Source organism: Rhopilema esculentum, chromosome 6, assembly GCF_057945365.1.
Source record: "Rhopilema esculentum isolate cy_ngs chromosome 6, ASM5794536v1, whole genome shotgun sequence".
In the NCBI taxonomy this organism is placed as follows: domain Eukaryota; kingdom Metazoa; phylum Cnidaria; class Scyphozoa; order Rhizostomeae; family Rhizostomatidae; genus Rhopilema; species Rhopilema esculentum.
This window is the reverse complement of record NC_142820.1, coordinates 12,155,953-12,174,749: the sequence shown is the minus strand read 5'-3', so window position 1 is coordinate 12,174,749 and position 18,797 is coordinate 12,155,953. Positions and strand designations below refer to the sequence as shown.

General features: G+C 36.6%; 2 protein-coding genes across 2 annotated transcripts; both read right to left on the bottom strand.

The window, feature by feature from the left end:
- Positions 1–210: 210 nt before the first annotated feature.
- Positions 211–4,250, bottom strand: LOC135686102 (uncharacterized). Its single transcript, XM_065202270.2, has 3 exons — positions 3,859–4,250; positions 2,895–3,220; positions 211–529 (listed from the first exon to the last, which is right to left on the bottom strand). Exons 1-3 carry the CDS (start codon positions 3,910–3,912, stop codon positions 322–324), a joined length of 588 nt encoding a protein of 195 aa, XP_065058342.2. The 5' UTR covers positions 3,913–4,250; the 3' UTR covers positions 211–321.
- Positions 4,251–9,162: 4,912 nt separating this feature from the next.
- LOC135686541 (EF-hand calcium-binding domain-containing protein 10) lies at positions 9,163–15,612 on the bottom strand. Its single transcript, XM_065202794.2, has 4 exons — positions 15,475–15,612; positions 11,695–11,859; positions 10,232–10,322; positions 9,163–9,309 (listed from the first exon to the last, which is right to left on the bottom strand). The coding sequence occupies exons 1-4, from the start codon at positions 15,572–15,574 to the stop codon at positions 9,267–9,269; spliced, it is 399 nt and encodes a 132-aa protein (XP_065058866.1). The 5' UTR covers positions 15,575–15,612; the 3' UTR covers positions 9,163–9,266.
- Between the last annotated feature and the right edge of the window lie 3,185 nt (positions 15,613–18,797).

Here is an 18,797-nt window from a genome sequence, read left to right as displayed (position 1 = left end):
TTGAAATCGCTGTTTTAAAGGATTTCACATTCCTTTAATAATAATATTTTGTTTGCAAAGAAACCAATAGAAATGGAAAATGACGAATTCTCCTTAAACAGGGCATGTCGAGGATATGTATACATACTAAGTTTTATCGACCTAAAATGGACGAAGAGTGAAATGTTTTTGAACGATGTTGAAGAGTCATGTTCAAAGATGTCAAGAAAATACTTGTCTCGATAATTTTTTGCCAACTACTAAATAAAGACATCATTAAAAGCCCTTACTTCACCTAATAACAAAATTTTGTCGGTTTATTGGTAATGTAAAAAATTTAAACTAAATTGTTCTTTTTCTTTTTTTCATCCTCAAAGCATCGCATTGTTTATTGTTATCTGTTGCTTGGAAACACTTTGTATCGGCAGTGCAAGAGCAACGGCCCATGCCCTTCCTTCTGCAACCGGACACTACATTCATGCCTGATTGTAACATCCCATCGCAACAGTAGCTGCATTTGTAACAATGTCCGTCTCTCTGTTTATACATTCTAGAAAATAATCAATGGGACATTATTGAAGTTCTATCCGAAATTATCATGTTATTGTTTATGTTAATAATGATGATGACGATGATGAAGATGCCTAATACAGTGGAACTTCCATTAACATACATCTCTTTACATTGGATATCTCTTTATAACGGACAACTTTCAACAACGGACAGTTACTTATGTCCCAAATGCTCAAACGCTCTTGATGTTCTTTTAAACGGACATCTTTCAACAACGGACAGATGCTTAGACCAGTCGCACCGACTGACTGCAAGAGAGAACGGACATCTTTCAACACCGGACAGATGCTTATGTCCCAAATGCTCGAAACGCTCTTAAAGTTCTTTATAACGGACACCTCTATGCAATGGTCCAAACGGTATCTGTTATGAAAATCACACTGGTCCGAAGAGTGTCCGTCATATCGAGGCTCCACTGTACCACAAAATTGATTATTCCGGATATTAATGAATTATGGTATTGATAACTTTTGTTATCGAAAGTTTTATTTTTATCAACAGTGGCGTATCTAGGGCATTGAAGGTAGAGCAGGTGTCCTTGCAGCAAATAGAGGGGGGTGCCACACTCATTTCAATGGCTTTTTAGAGATAAAGAAACTGCCTACGTTCAACTGTAAAAACGTTTTATTACTATCAACACATAACTGATTCTATATTATAATTTTCAGCTGTCAAGAAAATAGCTTTTGAGCCCAGGCGCAATTTCAGTGCTTGCCACGGGCGCTATTCCCCTAAAAACGCCACTGTTTATTAAAACCTAAACTAAAATATAAAATCTTACCATTACAGGTAACATGCAATTGAGTTGGCTGGGTTACACAGATTAAATTACTAGGGCAGCACAGTTCTTATCATCGTGAAAAAAATTAAAAGAAGAGTGGTCTTTGGCTAGTTAATGTTCTGATCTGTGCCTGTAGCGACAAATGCAAAGGGTGGTACGAACAAATATTGTAAAAAGCTTAAAGAAGTTTAGAAATAATGTTGACACGTCGTTTTTGTTCTTCATCAACGGAAATCGTAATGATAATTTGAAGGTATTTGAAACTTAAATGGAGAAGAGAAAGAAACGAAACACAGTTTAGCAATAAAACATGAACATAAGAATATCAACAGTAAAACTTCATCAGCTATAAGTACAAATTAAACCGATTTTGTGAAGTCAGGGTATTATAAAACGACTCTAGACTTGAAAAGGTTTTCTGGCTGGTCAAATGACTTTTTGATAAAACGTATAACTTCATCTAAAATTTCAAAGCACATATGCGAATAAGGTTCTTTTTCTGGAAGGATAGTATGCTTTGGTTTAATCTCCCTCTGCCACAAGATATTCGTTTACACTTTAAAAGCTAGCGATTAGCGTTTCTTCTTTTTCTTGGAATGAAACGACAGTCGATAAAATCCGACGTATTTCTTAACCGTACTTTCAAAGAACCGATTTTTGATTGCTCATTTTCTCAAAAATTTTCTTCTTGGTAGTTTCCTTTCACTCAACGGCTAAAATTATCTCATTCTGTAATGTTTTTGAGAGTTTGTCCGTTAACAAACATACCTTGAGAGCAGGAACGCCAGAACGACCGAGGGGCAAGGGAGGGGGGGGGGCAGGCTTCAAGAAAGGGGGGGAGCGGGCATTTGAAAAATAATTCATAGCTTCTTGTAACTCTTTCGTAATTGTCATTTTATTTCGATTTTCTATAGGCAACTTGAAAATGAGCTCACTGCTGTCATAAGGAACTTTTTACAAGTTTGAAAAACTTTGTCATGAATAAGACACTAGAGTCAAAATTTAATTTACTTCTCTTTGATAATTACAAAAAGGCCGGTGTCAAGGGCACTTTCTATCAAAAGGCACGAGGGGCGGTTGCTCCGCGCATGCCTGCTTTTGAGCCAGGTTTAGGTTATAATAAAACAAAACCACGTTTGGGAGCATGTTTCCTGGATCGGATTTCTCCTTCGAGATCGTACAGTGGTTTATAGTTAGCGGCCATTTTTTGGGAGAAGCTAATTGCACAACGCAGGGTGCTACGCACAACTTGGGAAATGATTCTGTTTCTTCGATAAATATCCAATGTTCTTGTTTTTTTATGTCTTTTGAACGGTAAAGGGGTAGTAACGAAACATAAACTATAGGTATATTTAAAGAAATATTAAGCACAATAATTTAAAAAATAGTAGACTTTACTTCTTTCTACATTTGCCTTAAAAATTTTACTTTGGTCTGCAGAAGAGTAAAGGGGCTATACCCCCCTCCGGGTTTGCCGGCCCTTGTTGGAGATGATATTTATGATTTAAACATGATGCAAATGACGAAGAAAAGCGATTGCTTCTGAGATCTTGATACCTACCCTCGCGGACAACGTCCACATCTAGCATTTCTTGTCGGAGTGCATGCAATCTTTGTTCTGGAGGCAGGGAAACACTGTTTACAACGCTGACAAGGGGGTGAGGGTCTGTATATGTAAGGGAACTGGGCAGCAACGTTGAAGTATCCTTCTTTGCAAGGAGAGCAAGCAGGCGAGATTCTGTTGCCGAATTCGTTATAACCGCAATTTCTAATTAACCCAGTGCCTGGTCGGCAGTAGTCAGTGCATAGTTCACAGTCTTTTTTCGCTTTTGAATAGAAGTAGAAAAATGAACAGTATCTTTTTGAGTCAACAGGACATCTCTGTATCTGCAAAGGAACCCGGAACTTTAGTATTACTCATTGGTAGGCTTAGACAGCGCAAGCTGCTTGGGTATTGAAGGGGGAAAAATAAGAAATTGCAAGCAACGCCCTTTTTACTGTAGAAAATGCCATTTTACCAGCAGATGACGCCAGTTTTGCTAATACAAAACGCCCACGACTAACTTGTGGCTACACAAAGGCAGTTTCCAAATCATAGAATTCAAATTGAATATCATGATGTCAAATTCGATGAAATGAAAACTCGATTCTTTCGAGAAATAGGGGGACGTGTCCCCTCCATTGTTCAGTGTGGAGTCCCCTCCATTTTTATCTGTGAATTTGGAAATGTGAAATAGGAATCAATTTATAACATCAAATACTGTTAAAACATCGAAACACAACCTTCCTTCTAATTTTTTCAATAAAAAACGTAGCAACCCCCTGGCTATCGTAACCCTCTTATTGCAGTACCCCCTGAGCAACCCTCTATCCAGCCTGTCCGTTAATCAGACACTTGTAAATTTAGCATTTTCTCTTGTTCAAATCATCGTTGTCAACTGCTGACATAGAAAAAAGAAATATTTGTGCAATGTTTTATATTTGACTTAAGAAGAGAGACAAGATACACTGGAAAAATAACTCACCATTACTAATATAAAGATGACTGTAAGAGCCAAGATGGCTGTGCTGGCTCCCATCCTTATAAGCTTGCCGTTTCTGCGCCATTTTGCGTAGGTACAAGATTTCCTTATAAACGAAACAAGGCTTCAGAGCACCTTCAGTAAGTTTCATTTTCGATGCATGATGTAAGGTACAGGAAGGCAAATTCTTCGAATTGTTTTACAATTTGAATTGTACAATTTTGTTTTACAAATATCTTGCCGAAATTTAGTATCATTTTAGAGTAAAAGTAGGCTTGCTTTTTGAAAGACTAACAATTTGTTCAGAAAGGGTTTTCTAATAACCAGAATACTATATTTCAACTTTGTTATCTGAATCAACTTTTCTCCTTCATTTTAGGGCAGTCTGCCTGCAAGCTCCGTGAACTGTAGACTTGATGGAGAAATGTTCAGGAATTCAGTCAGGTGAATTAAATCTTAACGAAAATAGCATGAATTATTGCTTGATCAGGTAGAGGGTGCCGCATCGGCTGTAGAAAAGTCGATTAACGTGCTGATCACGTTAAACAGAATTATTTCTCGGAATCTTCAAGGGTGTAGCCTTTAAATCTGGGATTACCTAGAAGTAACGTTCTAGGAAATCCCTAGGAATGCCAATTGCCTTTCCTCTCTCCAAGACTACCCAAATAGAGGAAAATTTTGATCACTGATTGGGTGAGCAATAAGAAAAAGACGTAAAAGGAAGCCCAGGTACACTGGTTCCTGGCAGGGGCAAATATCTATTTTATTTTCCAGAATGTATCCAGACAATCGTTGCTTCTCTATTCAACGAATTCTGATAGTCAAGTTTATATGAGTATGGAGGCGAAGTATCAAACAGTGAATAAGGCTGCGCATAATACATACATTACTTTATATTTCAAAATTGCCAAAAGTTACCATTATCAAGAAAATATTCCTAGTGAGTGTTTTTTGGTAGAAACGACAACAACCTGCGTGTAACTATAAATTACAATTCTAGTTCATCTGTTGTGATTGAGCGCCAGTAAATCAAAGCGATTTTTCATTATAACGATGATGTCTGTTTTCGTAGTCAGTGGCGTGGACTAGGGTGGACATATCCACCCCAATTTTCCCGGAAGTCGATTTTCTAATTTCTCGAATTCCATTGAAAACTTTGGGGGGGGGGAGGGTGAGTTGGGCCGATCAGATCGATTTCGATTTTTGCACTAGCATAAAAGCCACCGTTACGAATAATGCTGCTTGAGAAAGCTGCTTGTCAAAATATTTCAAAATATTAATAAAATACTAAAAAAGGATTTTCCAAGAGTCTGAAGGGCCTGGCCGAGAAAATTTGTTTTTGTCCACCCCAGTTTTTTCGAGCTGGCGACGCCATTGTTCGTAGTTACGACTCTGTCATGAAAATCATTTATTTGAATAAAGATATCGTTTTAGAGAACCTCTTATTTTGTTGATTTAGAAGAAGAGGCCTTTCGCTTTGCAGCAGGTCAAACAAGTCACGAGAGAAATTCATCGCTTTGTTTGGTCAATAGACTATGGTTTGGTCGAAGGTGCAAACAATTCAGTTCAGCCTTCGTGGGTGTACGAAACCGAACAAAGAAAACAATGGAATAAAAATGAAAGCTTCCATTCGAAACCAAAACACAGGAACTACGTCATGTTAAATCTATCGCCGCCTTTCCAGTTCTTGTGGGCGAAGGAATATAATTTCTTAGAATATTTCTTCTTGTCCGACTGTCAACAACTCCGAAGCAAAAGTAAATTTCTTCCACAGTGGTTATTACACGACCAGCAACTGATCATCTTTGCGTAGCTCTCATCTCAAGCCTACATAAACCAAGCCTACCCTTTTGAGGCTATGTCCCCTCATTACCCTCTTTAAATAGCTCGCTTTAGTAAACGCAGCGAGTAAAGGAAGGAAAAAAAGAGCTCACTTTCGCCACGACTTAGGCACAACATAGCAATGAAGGGGAATTTTTCTTAAAAGTTATCAAAGATAATGGAAATGTGACAGTTCCATTATCATTGGAGTTATCAAACGAGCGCTGCCAACATGACTGCAAATTATAACCATCTTCTGCCAGTCCAAGACAAATTTTGTTATCCCCTCCCCTACCATATGTACCTGCTATTCTCAATGAAAAAAGCTCGTTGGGCTTGTTATACAGGGATGTTCTGAATTGCATATAAAATCAAGGAAGCCTTTTCATCTTAATGTGGTGGAGCGGTCCTCTGACTGATGTGAAGTACGCAAAATGCCAGAAAAAATTATGTCTCATGTCTGCTTTACGAGATATCATAGAAATAAGGGGAAGCCTACCCCTTTTTGCGGTTCTGGCACTCATCGTAGGGGCAGGGAAATTCAAAAGTTGAGGCAAATTGTTTAAAAGATGGGCATTCTCCCTAAGAGCAACAATTTTCATACAAAACCATGAATTTTTACATGTCGAGGGCACCTGCCTATGGGGACTGTTGCCGTCCCTTTCTCTCTTGTTGATGTCCCCATCGCTAGACTTTTTGACTTTGCTTTTTACTGAATCGCATTATAGTGTTAATAACTCCAAGGCCGGGTACGTCTATTTCAAAACATAAAGCGTGAAACTCGCATTTGTTTTGCTTTCAAAAAAACGCAAATCAATAAACAAGTTCAATTCTTGATGAGTCTTGCATTGTACTTAAATTATTTTTGAAACTCAGTGATTTTGAGCCAAAATATTCTTATAGACTTTATTCCTAAAAAAAGGGAGTAGTTCTTCCTGGTCAAATGAGTTTTCATGCTAAATATGTTTGAGCAAATCATATAAGAAGATAGTATCGTGTGTCAATAAAGTGTGATTGCGTCATTCTTTCATCGTTTGCCCCCAGGGCTCGTTTCGAGGGCCAATGCTGTTTATCTGGTACGAAAAATTTGAAGCCTTGTGCCAGGACAGCTAAATATGAGAGATTAAATTGGAGAGATAGAACCCAAAGAGCATCTTACAATTGAGCAAAGTGAAGCAGATGCACCAAGCATTATTTGAGAGGCAATTACTAATTGGCTCCTTAATATGAATCACCCAAGGCAGCTCCTCAATGTCAAGCTCTCAACATATCAAAGATCGTATATATCTAAAACCAGGAAGAAGATTATCCACTCTATCGTTTGCAGTAAATTTTGGGAGCCATTAGGGGAGGGGGGTTCAGTCGCCTCATTCTCCTGTTACAGAGCTACCTTTCGGAGCATGATATTTTGCGCTACTTAAGAATCGCGCCGCATTCAACGTCACGCTTTATTCTGTTTTTAAGCTTGTATTTTATTAGCCAGTTGAGAGTTTCCCTTAGAACATTTTCCCTTATAAAAAACTGTTACGAAAATGTACCTATTTCGTCTATTACGTAATTTATCATAGGAAACCCCCTATTGTCTCGTTTAGAGGTTACTCAAGGATTATCACGCATGGATTAAAGTATTCTGTTACCTTCTAGAACTCTGTTATAGCCCCGATCTCAGCAATATTTCTGCAGAGTAATGCCTAAACAGCCCACATCGATTGTTATATTTTGCAGTGTAATGATTATACAGCCCTCGCCCATTTTTCATACTGTAGGTGCTTGAGAAAGGCCTCAGTAGTGTATAACGTATGTTTGTTGATCCAAAAAAACACAAAAACGTCAAGAAGCTGTATTTTTGTCTCCATCCTGCCGAACCATTTTACCCTCCCCTTCGTCAGAGTACCTGATCTAATACGACGGTATATAAACGAATTTCTGATGAAAAGGGCAAATTTAATTCTTTTCTCTGATAGCATAAAATGCCTGCAAAAAGACTGAAGATGGTTTCCTTAAAAGCTCAAAAAAGGACACTGGAGTTATTGAATTTTCGATCTTCTAGAGGGGGGCTAATTTAGAAAAGTAAACATGAATGAGCAATTTTTTGGTTTATAATTCCATTACTTTAACAAAAAAACTCAATGAAAATAGCAAAATAAGTCTATAATTAAACCCTCATTTCAACCTGAGTTAATCAACAAATCAGGATCATCTTCAAAACTGATTTCAAATTCTGGAGTTGAGTCGAAAGGGTCGACAGCAGTCTCCTACTGCCCATTGTGATGATCAACGAAATTACTCCAAGGACCAAACTTAATGCTCACGATCGTATCATCCTCAAAACCAAAATAGGAGATATTAAAAAAAGAATATGATAATTTATGAATATGGTAGGTTACTTCAGGTGTACGAAATCGGTGAAGGGTGGGGGGGGGGGTGCTATTGAAGAGGGGGCTTCATTGAGAGGGGGACTAAATAGAGCTTTTACGGTAAAACAAAAACTTTTCTCGTGGGTCGAATACAACTGAGAAGCTACAACGCAAAGATAGGCACAACCACTGGAAAAAATATTTTGCAGTTGTAAATATTTTCAATTTCTTCTATCTCAAGAATCACAATTAACCATAGATATGATTCTATTTCTATTAGCGGTTACGGAATCGGGGTTGAATAGCATGTTCATAAAACCTTAAGAACTGCTTGAAAATCTTTCTTTTAAAAATGGGATGGAAAAGTATTCTTTCAGAGAATCAGGTACATATTTCTGATTTTGAAATTTTGTTTTATGCTATGTTGAGCTTTCATTTTTTAGTTATGTAGAGCTGCATTCTTGCGCAAGATTGTTCCATTTAAAAAGGTTCTTTAGCGGTTTTGTGCATTACAAGTTTTTAGTATTAGATTAAAAATAAAATTAAGAAACTTAGAGCTAATCCTGAGTTTGTATGGTCGTACTATAGCTGATAATATAAAATCTTGGAGCATTGGCAACGAAATCTGGAGCGATCAAAAAACGTCGAGCCAAAAAGGCTAAAAATAAATCCACTTGAAAAAGAATTATATGCGAATATACCAGCAGAAATTTATTTTACTATAAAATTTCACTCAAGCGGCACAAGTGAATGAAAATCGTAAAGTGAATGAAGATATTTTCTGGTCGGCACGTTTCGTACATCAGGGTGCAATGACCGAAAACCACTTTATTTGTAATTTTCTTTGATTCAAGGATTAAAGAGTTTTTACACCTACTTCGGCGCGATAAGGATTAATGAAACAACTCGGCGGTGCGTGCAAAACAGCAATAATTTGTTTGAAATGAGCTTTGCTTCACGCCCTACAATGCAATGCCGAATTCGTAGCACAAAGCGGCATCGGCATGACCGAATGCTTTTTTAAAACTTTGAGGCAATAAAGATAAGAAAGCGTTTCAGTTTTTAGAGTTCTTGAATCCTGCAGAAAGGGAAGGGAGAAAGAGGAGGGGATTAAAATAGGTTTGGTGAGACACAAATTGATAAATATTTACTAGAATAAAAAGCATATAATACATCGGAGGTACAAGCATGGAACAACAAAAGTAAAGAATATTTACATAAGCAAAATTGTCTTCACACTGCAAATGTAGCCGATGCACCTGATAGGCCCTGTTTCCTAGCGAATAGAAGAAAAAGATGTTCTAAACTGAAACAAAATTAATCTTTCAAAAATTAATGAAACTTTATGAACAGAATTCTCATTCTTCTCAAAAATATTTTATGCTATCGATGCAGCAATCTAGGACTCCACGTGTAGGAAGCTACTTTATGGCACAAATTCTCTGTAATCGCAAAAATCGCGTAATAGGAAACTGCTGAAAAACAATGGACAAATTTGCAAGCTGAGGCTAAGCAATATTCTTATAAAAAGAATGTATTAATTGCCAAAAATTATTGTCAAGAAATAGATTTTAACTGTTTAACTGTTTTTCTAGGCGTGAAACCCAAATTTTAGGCCCGTAGAAACTTAATGATCCGAGACGACATCTGATAGCTTTTAAATTTAGAAACTCATACAAATTATACTCATACTCTTTCATGAAAATAAGATTAAAGTTTTAAAGAGTTTCATAAACCATAAGAGCTACCATTGATCAAATAAGTACTGTAGCGTCTTTCCAGAGAGAGAACAAATCTTTGTACAAAAACAAATAGTCCGACAAGGCTGACGTTAATGCCCTCTCGTAAATTCTCTCTAGCTTTCCCGTAAACGTAAGACAATTCGCCAAAAGACAATTCGCGGCATTGTTTCGTTCATTTACGTAGAAAAGGATTAGAGAATATGTCGAATTATACCTATACATTAAAAACACAATTTATATGCCGTGTCATTCAGCGAGAACAAAAGCCACTAAATTTGAGCAGCAACACGACGTGGAATGACAAATTTGAATAGCAATTATAAAATATATTCCACAGAAATGCGTTCAGGGCGATTGCCACTGGCCCTTATTTGGCACAATTTCCCTGATCATTAAAAACTTCAAAACGAACAGCCGAATCTGAAACATGCAGAACAAAACAGAGTTAAAACTTACGCTTCATTCACAAATACGTCGAGTGAAATTTTATCAACGTCTGCACCGGTCGGATTTCTGTTGAAATTTGCTATTCCAAGATTTTCCATTGCTGCAAATAGGCAAAAAGTTTTACAAAGAGAGTACTGATAAAAATCTAAACTTAAAACTATAGAAAGATAGCTACAAAGAGAACTATTATAAATAAGTAACAGAAATATAAACTTTGTTTCAACTGGACCATTAAAAATCGAGATTTTTATCCAAGAAACTTGAGCATATAGAAACAAATTCATCTAAGTGATACCATATTCGTTTTTATAAGAAAATAACCTCTGGATTGGCACACAGTATCCTAATTTTTTGTTGATTTCAGGGCTAAAAGTTTCTTGTCGGTTTTTCGAGTACCAAGCACTAAAGAGCTACTGTTTGGAAACACAAAAACGTAACATGAAATAATATGAAACTGAAAATTTAATAAGTCACAATGCTATCTCTTCTTTCTATTTATTCATGTCAATTAAACAGGAAACAGGTGCCGAATGTTCCAAAAGAAATTCAACCCGATTAGTCCTGTGGTGTATTTAATAGGCATTGTGAAGCTCAGTTTATCATAGATGGTTTCTTGTAAAAACCAACGTTTTGCACCAAGCAGTTTAAATGAACTGCCTCATTCTTGCAACCCTTGTGAAAGGCTGACATCAGCCAACATGATCAAAAATATGAATATTTCTCAACTGCAACTGAAAATTAACAACTGCCAATTTTTCATCATTCAGAACTGAACTGGTATTATTTAGAGGTGATTTGGTATGATTTGCTAAATGTGCAAGCTTTCAGTCACACCAAGAAATCGATAATTCATCTTATAAGACATTTGAAATTTTTTATATTTAGCTTTGCATCAATGGCAGACAAATGGGGTGAGGGGCATGTTTGCCCCCTCCCCAATACTTTGGAGGACAATGTTTAAAAACAATGGGAAAATGTGATATCATCTCATTAAAACAATAAGCTTGCCCCCCCCAGTATTTGACCAAGAAAGTATAATGAAATATAAAAATAGCAGCAAAGGGGAAATATTATACAGAATATTTAGGAATACCTCCTCTCCAGACAGGGGCATAAATTGATGGATATTTTTATAAGGGTGAAGGGTACAAAATCTCCAATTGACAATAAGCTGAGGTCATTTCCTTTCAGAACTGAGACAATTCTCAACATGTGATTACTCTCAAATTTCTAACTTACTCAAAGAATTTCACAGATTAGGGGGGAGGGGTGTCATACCCCCAAAGCCACTTGTATTGTCTGCCCGTCTCAAGAATAAGACATTTGAGGTAAGGTCATAATATTGGTGAATGGACTTCAATATATTGCAGAACTTTGCTTCTATTTCGTGCAAAAATGAAATTTTGTCTTATGATAGGCTAGAAAATTAGCAATACAAAGATACTACTTAATAACAATGCAAATCAACAAACCTGTCTTGTATTTTTCATATGAAATGTACCCTTGTGAAGAAGGATCTTGTATTCCAAATAGAGATATAATGTTTGACTCATCAAAGATATTCGGATAATCCATCTGTGTAGCTTTTGAATCTTGAAGCCTCCTCAGAAAGTCAATCATATATTGCTTTGGGTCAACTAAAATGAAAAAAAAATATTTTACTCAATTTATCAAGAAAAGCTAATTATTCCTCTTTTTCTCTAAAAAGACTAAATTATCTAGATAAACAATCAAAATGGGTTTCAAGAAACCTTGTCTTGCAGGGATGCAATTCTATGAAAAGAGCGCGAGGAAATCTTGCAAAAATCAACATCACATCTTCTAACAATGATCAAAAGAATGTATGTAACTAACTGTTTTCAGTACACAATGCTCCAGCAGTGGCTTCATATCACTTCTTTGATTATCAAAAACTTCATAACTTTTATTAGAATGTAAATGACCTATGGACTTCAAAACTTTTTGAAAATTTACAGTAAAATTCCTATATCCAACCCAAAGGCTGTCGATACTGTTGAAAAATTGATGTTTCTTGAAAAATTAGTATGAATGCTTGAAAAGTATGAATTCAAGGTCTTTAACTTCAATAGTTTAAATCAAACCTTTGGCAATAGGCATCAATTCACCAAAGGTTAAAGGGATGGAATCTAGAATCTGGGTCATTCCTTACCAAATCACCAAAAAGTGTCCATAGACACCATCTCAGATTCTATTGAAACTTTTGTCAGATAAAAATGCGTTTTTGTTTAGTTTGTCATGGTTGATTGATTAATTAATCATTAAAACATTTTGATTACAGTTTGATATTCTAATTATGGTAGCTTCATAATTTCAGTGTTTTCTGTCACATTCAATGTCATCCCTTATAAGGCCATTTTATAAAATTCATGGGTAAAACAGAGGTTATTCAAGTCACTTTTAATTTAGATCCACTCTTTAAACTTTCTGAAATAAAAGATCTTATGTGAATCTTTCAAAATGCCTGAATCTGAAATTCAGTTACAACTCTCTCACTACTTTTCAGAGTCTCGAAATGGAAGGAATTCCTGAAATTTTTCAAATTACCCTCTAAAATGTGGCCTAATACATGGCCTATAATAAAAAGGAAGCTTTATTTCTAGTATTTTCTAAATGCCAACAAATCTGCTAAATGATTTCAAAAAAATTTGAAGAGATGGTTTCATTCATGCCCTGTTGATAGCCTCTTGAAAAGTTCAAGGACGACCCTAACACAGTGTTTATATCTTTTAGAGCAAGCTATATCTTCAAAAATAGTAAATTTAAGTAGAAGAGTAATTCCAGAAATGTCTTATTTGGTTGAAAAACTACTTGGAAACCAAATTACAAATTGATATCCTTTAACAATATTGAGTTATTGAATGTCAAAGTTGGCTAAGTTGTGGTTGAAGCCCAAAATGTCCAATTTTGTCTGATTTTCACAAAAGTTTTAGACTTATTGCTAACAATGAGCCACTGCACTATGCAAGCATCCCACAATGAATTTTTAGACAGTCTGAAATCTATTTGGGTCATCAGTCTTGAAATCAGTTTTGTTTGGATCATCACCATGCTCGCAAAAGCTCATTGTTAGCAATCCGTCTTTAAAAGCTCAATAACTTTTAAATAATTGAGCAATCAAGCTGAAACTTTTAGCATTATTGTTGAAGATTTCTTGTTATCAGAAGTCAGAAGTTTAAATGGTGGAATATTCGCGGGGAACATGACCAGATAAACAAATATTGTGCGTGAAATCTATGGCAGATTTTTAACAACATTTTGCAATCCTCCGGCTATAGCGTCTAGATATGACTTTCATGATAGACATAAAGTTTATAAACAAAGCAAATTCAGGTATTTATTCTTTCTTTGAGTGCATTAAAGGTCACCAAAACAGTTTGCTTTCATTTGATGTTACCTCAAACCAAAGGGTCCCTTATAAGATCATTGCTGTCACTATCAGAGCCATCGCTCACGCAAGAGAAATCATGCGAGCGATAGCCCACTACAATCTATATAAATGATCTGCCAGTTGCCTCAAAAAACTGCACAGTAATGATGTACACCAATGACACTAACATATTCTATTCTTGAAAGAACATCAAGGACCTAACTCGAACACTTGACAACAAATTGAAATATTCGAAAAAAAGGCTAAACTGTCTTTGTTTGATCTAAGCAAATCTTCAGTAATATGACTGCAGTTCTTCCTACACTTATGGCCATACATGTTTTCCAAGCCAATGTATCACACTCTTTGGGTATACTAGATGTGCAAAGACATTTTTTACTATAAATGTCCTCTGAAATCTGTATAGAGGTATGGAGAGCCCAATCTTGGATACTACTGTTCCGTGTGTGAAAACTGTACTGACCTCAGACTAGTTAAGCTTCAAAATTTGCAAAACCATAAGGCTAGAATTATCACAAATTGCAGCTCCAGCTGAGGCTTTGTTTAAAGAGTTAGATGGCTAACTGTGAAAGATATTATTAAAAGTGAGACAGCATCGAAAGAACATAGGTCTATTAATAGCTGTATGCCTCATTATCTCTCGAATTGTTTCTGAGAAATTCTGAATGCAAATCAACCTCAGGAATGCTGAAACTGACTTGCAAGTACCATTAATGAGAACTTGTAATGACTCACAGAAGGGGTTTGCATTCATGGAGATAAATTTTCAAGCAAACTACCTGGTTACCACCTTTTAAAGGGTTATTACAAATTGAATGTACAGATTTGTTAATAAACTTTTTATGATTGTTATTAGTTTCCATTTCTTACTACTAGTTTATGTAGATTTCTATTAATTAAGTTTCTGGAATAGCCCCCTGAAAATCACTGAAAATTAATGGGATAAAAAAAATTCAAAATGAAATGAAAATGAATAACATTAGCTGTCGTTTGCTCTGCACGCTTAAAGTAAATTGAAATAGGAAGAAATGGGGTGTTGCTAAAATCGAAAGAAAAAAATATGGGGTCGAAAGAGTGTTTTTAGAATTAATTACACAAAAACCACACTAATAGCAAAAACATTGAAAATATTTCTCGAAAATCATGCACACATCCCGGTCTGCAGAATGTGGCACTTTTCGACGACATCTCCGGTGTGCGCGAGCAAAAAGCCTGGTGTGCCGGTGTGCACCACCAAAATATCTGGTGTGCTGGTGTGCACCGACTATTTTCCCCTGTTGTGGTTAAAATTTGTGAATTTGCATTTCACCGTAAAAATGCGTGTGAAGTATACTGTTGAAGATAGCGCAAGTTTTTATTTTTATATTTGTCAAGTAAGATTCATGATACCTCAAATTGTTCATACAAAACTGTGCTTGTTTTTATCAGCTGACATTTTCTATGGGACTACACCAAGCCACACCCATCTTAGTTGCCACACCCAAAAATACCCGGTGTGCAGCAGGTTTTGCACAAAAATATATCCGGTGTGCACATGCCATACTCTGCAGACTGGCACACATCCATCCCTACACATAAACTTTTATTGCATAATGATAACGCATAATCCTAAATTGTAAATGTGATAGTAGAGCCATCGATGCGACATACAGCGCGAGCCATTTTGAATTTTAACTTTGAATGTTTGGTATATTGTAATTAATATTTGTTTTTGCTGATAAAAGATTTTGAGTTTGAACCATTTAAATGCCAATGATTATGGAGCAAAAATTAACACAATTCTTCGAAAAGGCTGCGTAAATCGTATTGAAAATAAGATAAATAAAGAAGTAGACTATCCTACCGGGTCTGTCATATACAAGAGCTGACGTAATGTTTTGTAATAGTTCAGGTATTCGGTGTTGATTAAGATAATATTTTGCAGCGTCTTCCCTTCCCGCCATGTTGATAATTTTGGACCCGTAGTTGTTGCTGTAGCTGTTATTCCTTACGTTGCCATAGCTACCATACAATCTTACCAACGCGAAACCAAGGGCGCCGAAGCCACGGGGGCAGCGGGGGCAGCACGGGGGCAGCAACGTGCCCTTTTTTCAAGAAATTGATTTCAGAGTAATATTAATTCATAAAAATATTTTGAATGCTATTGAAATCTAGGTTTCAAGCATCTCTAGATATCTTCATGCAAGACAAAAGTCAATGTTTTCCATTTTGATGAGAACTGAAAATCGATTTGCAAAGTGATTTGACCACCGAAAATATTTTCGTTGATAAGTTTTCTTTAACTTTCATGATCATGCTGAACAGATTTAAGATTGCTACTAATGCTGGCTCGCATATATTCGATATATCAGTCAAGGCATCAATGATGTCCTAAATTCAAGCATAGGAATAAGAGCCGTGGGGGCACAGTGGGCACGTACCCCCTTTCCCCCCAAAATTTCAGCTTACCTGCCTCTCTGCAGCTCACCGAGTTGCTCTTTTTGCCAACTGCATAACAAAATGCCCTTGAATATACAAACTAGGTGCTATACGAAATGAGCAAAGGGGTGAGCTTTTGGGGCGATGATCTAAAATGTTTCTTTTCAATCTGCTTTTAGAAACATCAAAAAACAAGCTCACAACAAGGGTTACCTAAAGGTGGTGGCGATGGAAAATTGGCCATTGGCCTTGAGGTTTCCAGTTTGTGAAAGCAGTTTGTAAGACATTCTGAAATGAATCTCGTGGTAATTTAGGGGCATGGCCGCCATAAATTGTCTGCTCTATTCGCTCGCAAAGGGCCAGGGCCACCTTTTTCGATTCTGCAGCAAGGCCTACACACAACTAAGCCAGAAAATGACATATATAGTATATTTGTAGCCAGGCTTTAGCCTTCCTTGATGGTTGATGTTGGGTTCAATGAGGTAGTCCACAGGTCCAATAATATGATATTTTGAAATTTTAATTAAAAGCTCGTTAGACTATTGTAGATTATTATCCCGCATAGTATTTATTGAAAATGTTTGTTTTACAGCAATTTTTGAGAGATTTGCGAGAAGCGACTTCAAATCAGCTGCAATTTTCTACCTATAATGTTGTAAACTTTCATGGTAATTTCGTAAGCCTTTTCCCCAAACCCTGGACTCAAAACATAGGCAAACCAGACATCAATTTGAAGCTTTATTTTCAGGGATTCCTATCGCAATTAAATCATGTTGCTTTGGGCTACCTGTGACAAGTAATGATCCGTGACATCCAATTCAGTCCAACGTCTGATTGGCAGAGTTGCAATTTGGCCTTCTTGACAACGCAGTGTACTCATTATTCATAAACAAAAGTGCAATTTAGATCCATGGTTTGATTGCCAAATTTTGCAAAGATTAGAATTAAATATTTTTAAAATAATTTCAAAATTGCAAATGATGAATGATGAAACAAAGTAAAAGATAACAGACAGTTTTAGATAAAAGCAAGTGAAAACTTTTGTAATCTACAAAGCAAATTTTGATTATGGTATCACTCCCAATAATTAGCAAAAATTTAGCTTTTTTGTATACTGCGTTTAGCTGGCTGCATTTGGCTGCCAACCACCAAATATGTGGCTGCCAACCATTCAAAGAAACTGGCAAAATCTTGAAGGTGGAAAGTCACAATTTACTCCCAAAATGAAACCACAGATGCTGGTTTAAAGTGTTAACATTTGGCAGCGATAGAAAATGGATCAAAAGAAACAATGATTCTTTTAAATAATATCAGAATTACGCCAGAGTTATGCTCGATTCCAAATTATGCTAAATTTTATGCTAAATGACGTTTCTTGGCCAATATTATGCAATATGATGCTAGATCAGGTCACACTGGCACCAGCCCACAAGGGAGTGGCTGGAACGGGACTAGGAGTCTTGCCCCTAATCTTTTGTGCGGCCACGCCCTTTGAAACACCAGAAATTTTTTTGCGATAATTGGTTAGAAATTTTTTGGAAAGTTTACTCTAACTATGCTCCAACGCAACATTGAATCGTATACTCCTAAGGAGTAGCAATTTTTCTCGACTGGGAACCCTTTTTGTTCATTTTCTAGGTGTTTTTCTTGCTGTTTTATTATCCCCAAGCTAATTTCATCTATTTTTATAGCTATTGATATCTTCTCTGAACCAGATTGTTTATAAAACCCCAGTAGAAATAAGCCAGTATTTTCAAAAAGGGGCGTTTTCCGGCGTTCTAGAGGGCGTGGCCTCAAAAAAATTTCTCTCATACCCTTTTCGGCCCTCCAACATTTAGACTGGTGCGCGGTCCCTGGCTATCGTTAAAGCTTAGAGTGACATTGGGGAAGTGCCTGACGAAAATGATGTTTTGAACATTGCTGTGTCTTTTGATGGGTCCTGGCAAAAGACATGGTACACATCTCATAATGGTATGGGTGCAGTGATTGATTTGGTTACAGGACTTCCAATTGATTATGAAGTCCTGTCAAATTGTTGTTTCAAGTGTAAGGCTGCTGAGAATCAGAAAGATGATGAAGTTTGGAAAGAAAAACATTCAATGAACTGTCACAAAAATTTTGATGGATCTGCAAGTGCTATGGAGGCTGTTTGTGCAGAAAGACTTTGGAGCAGGTCAGTGGATAGCCATCACCTCAGGTACACCACTATTTTATATAATGAGTACAGCAAAGCATTTGATGCTGTAAGTAAATTAGTTTTGTATGGTCCAGAATATATTATAGAGAAAGAAGATTGCATCAACCATGTTTCGAAAAGAATGGGGTCAGCTTTAAGAAATTTGGTGTCAGTTTCCAAAGCCTAGAAAGATAACATTTCTGGAAAGGGTAAGCTGACACAAGATAAAATTTCAAAGATCCAAAACTATTAAGGGCGGGCTATCAAAGACAATGCATCAGATATCCAGCTATTAAAGACACGTATAATGGCCATTTTGATGCAACTTTATTCGACTGATAGCTCACCAAAACATCTCCATTGTCCACCTGGAGACCACTTTTGGTGTTTTTGGCAGAAAGGCTTTGCAGAATCAGCAGATCCTGGAACCCATAAAGACCATGATACACTGCCAATGGACAATGGAAAAAAGCTGGTGCCAATTTTTAAACGCCTCTCAGATTAAGTATTACTGAACGCTTGCAAGGGGTCAAACACACAACTCTAATGGATCTCTGCACAATTTGATTTGG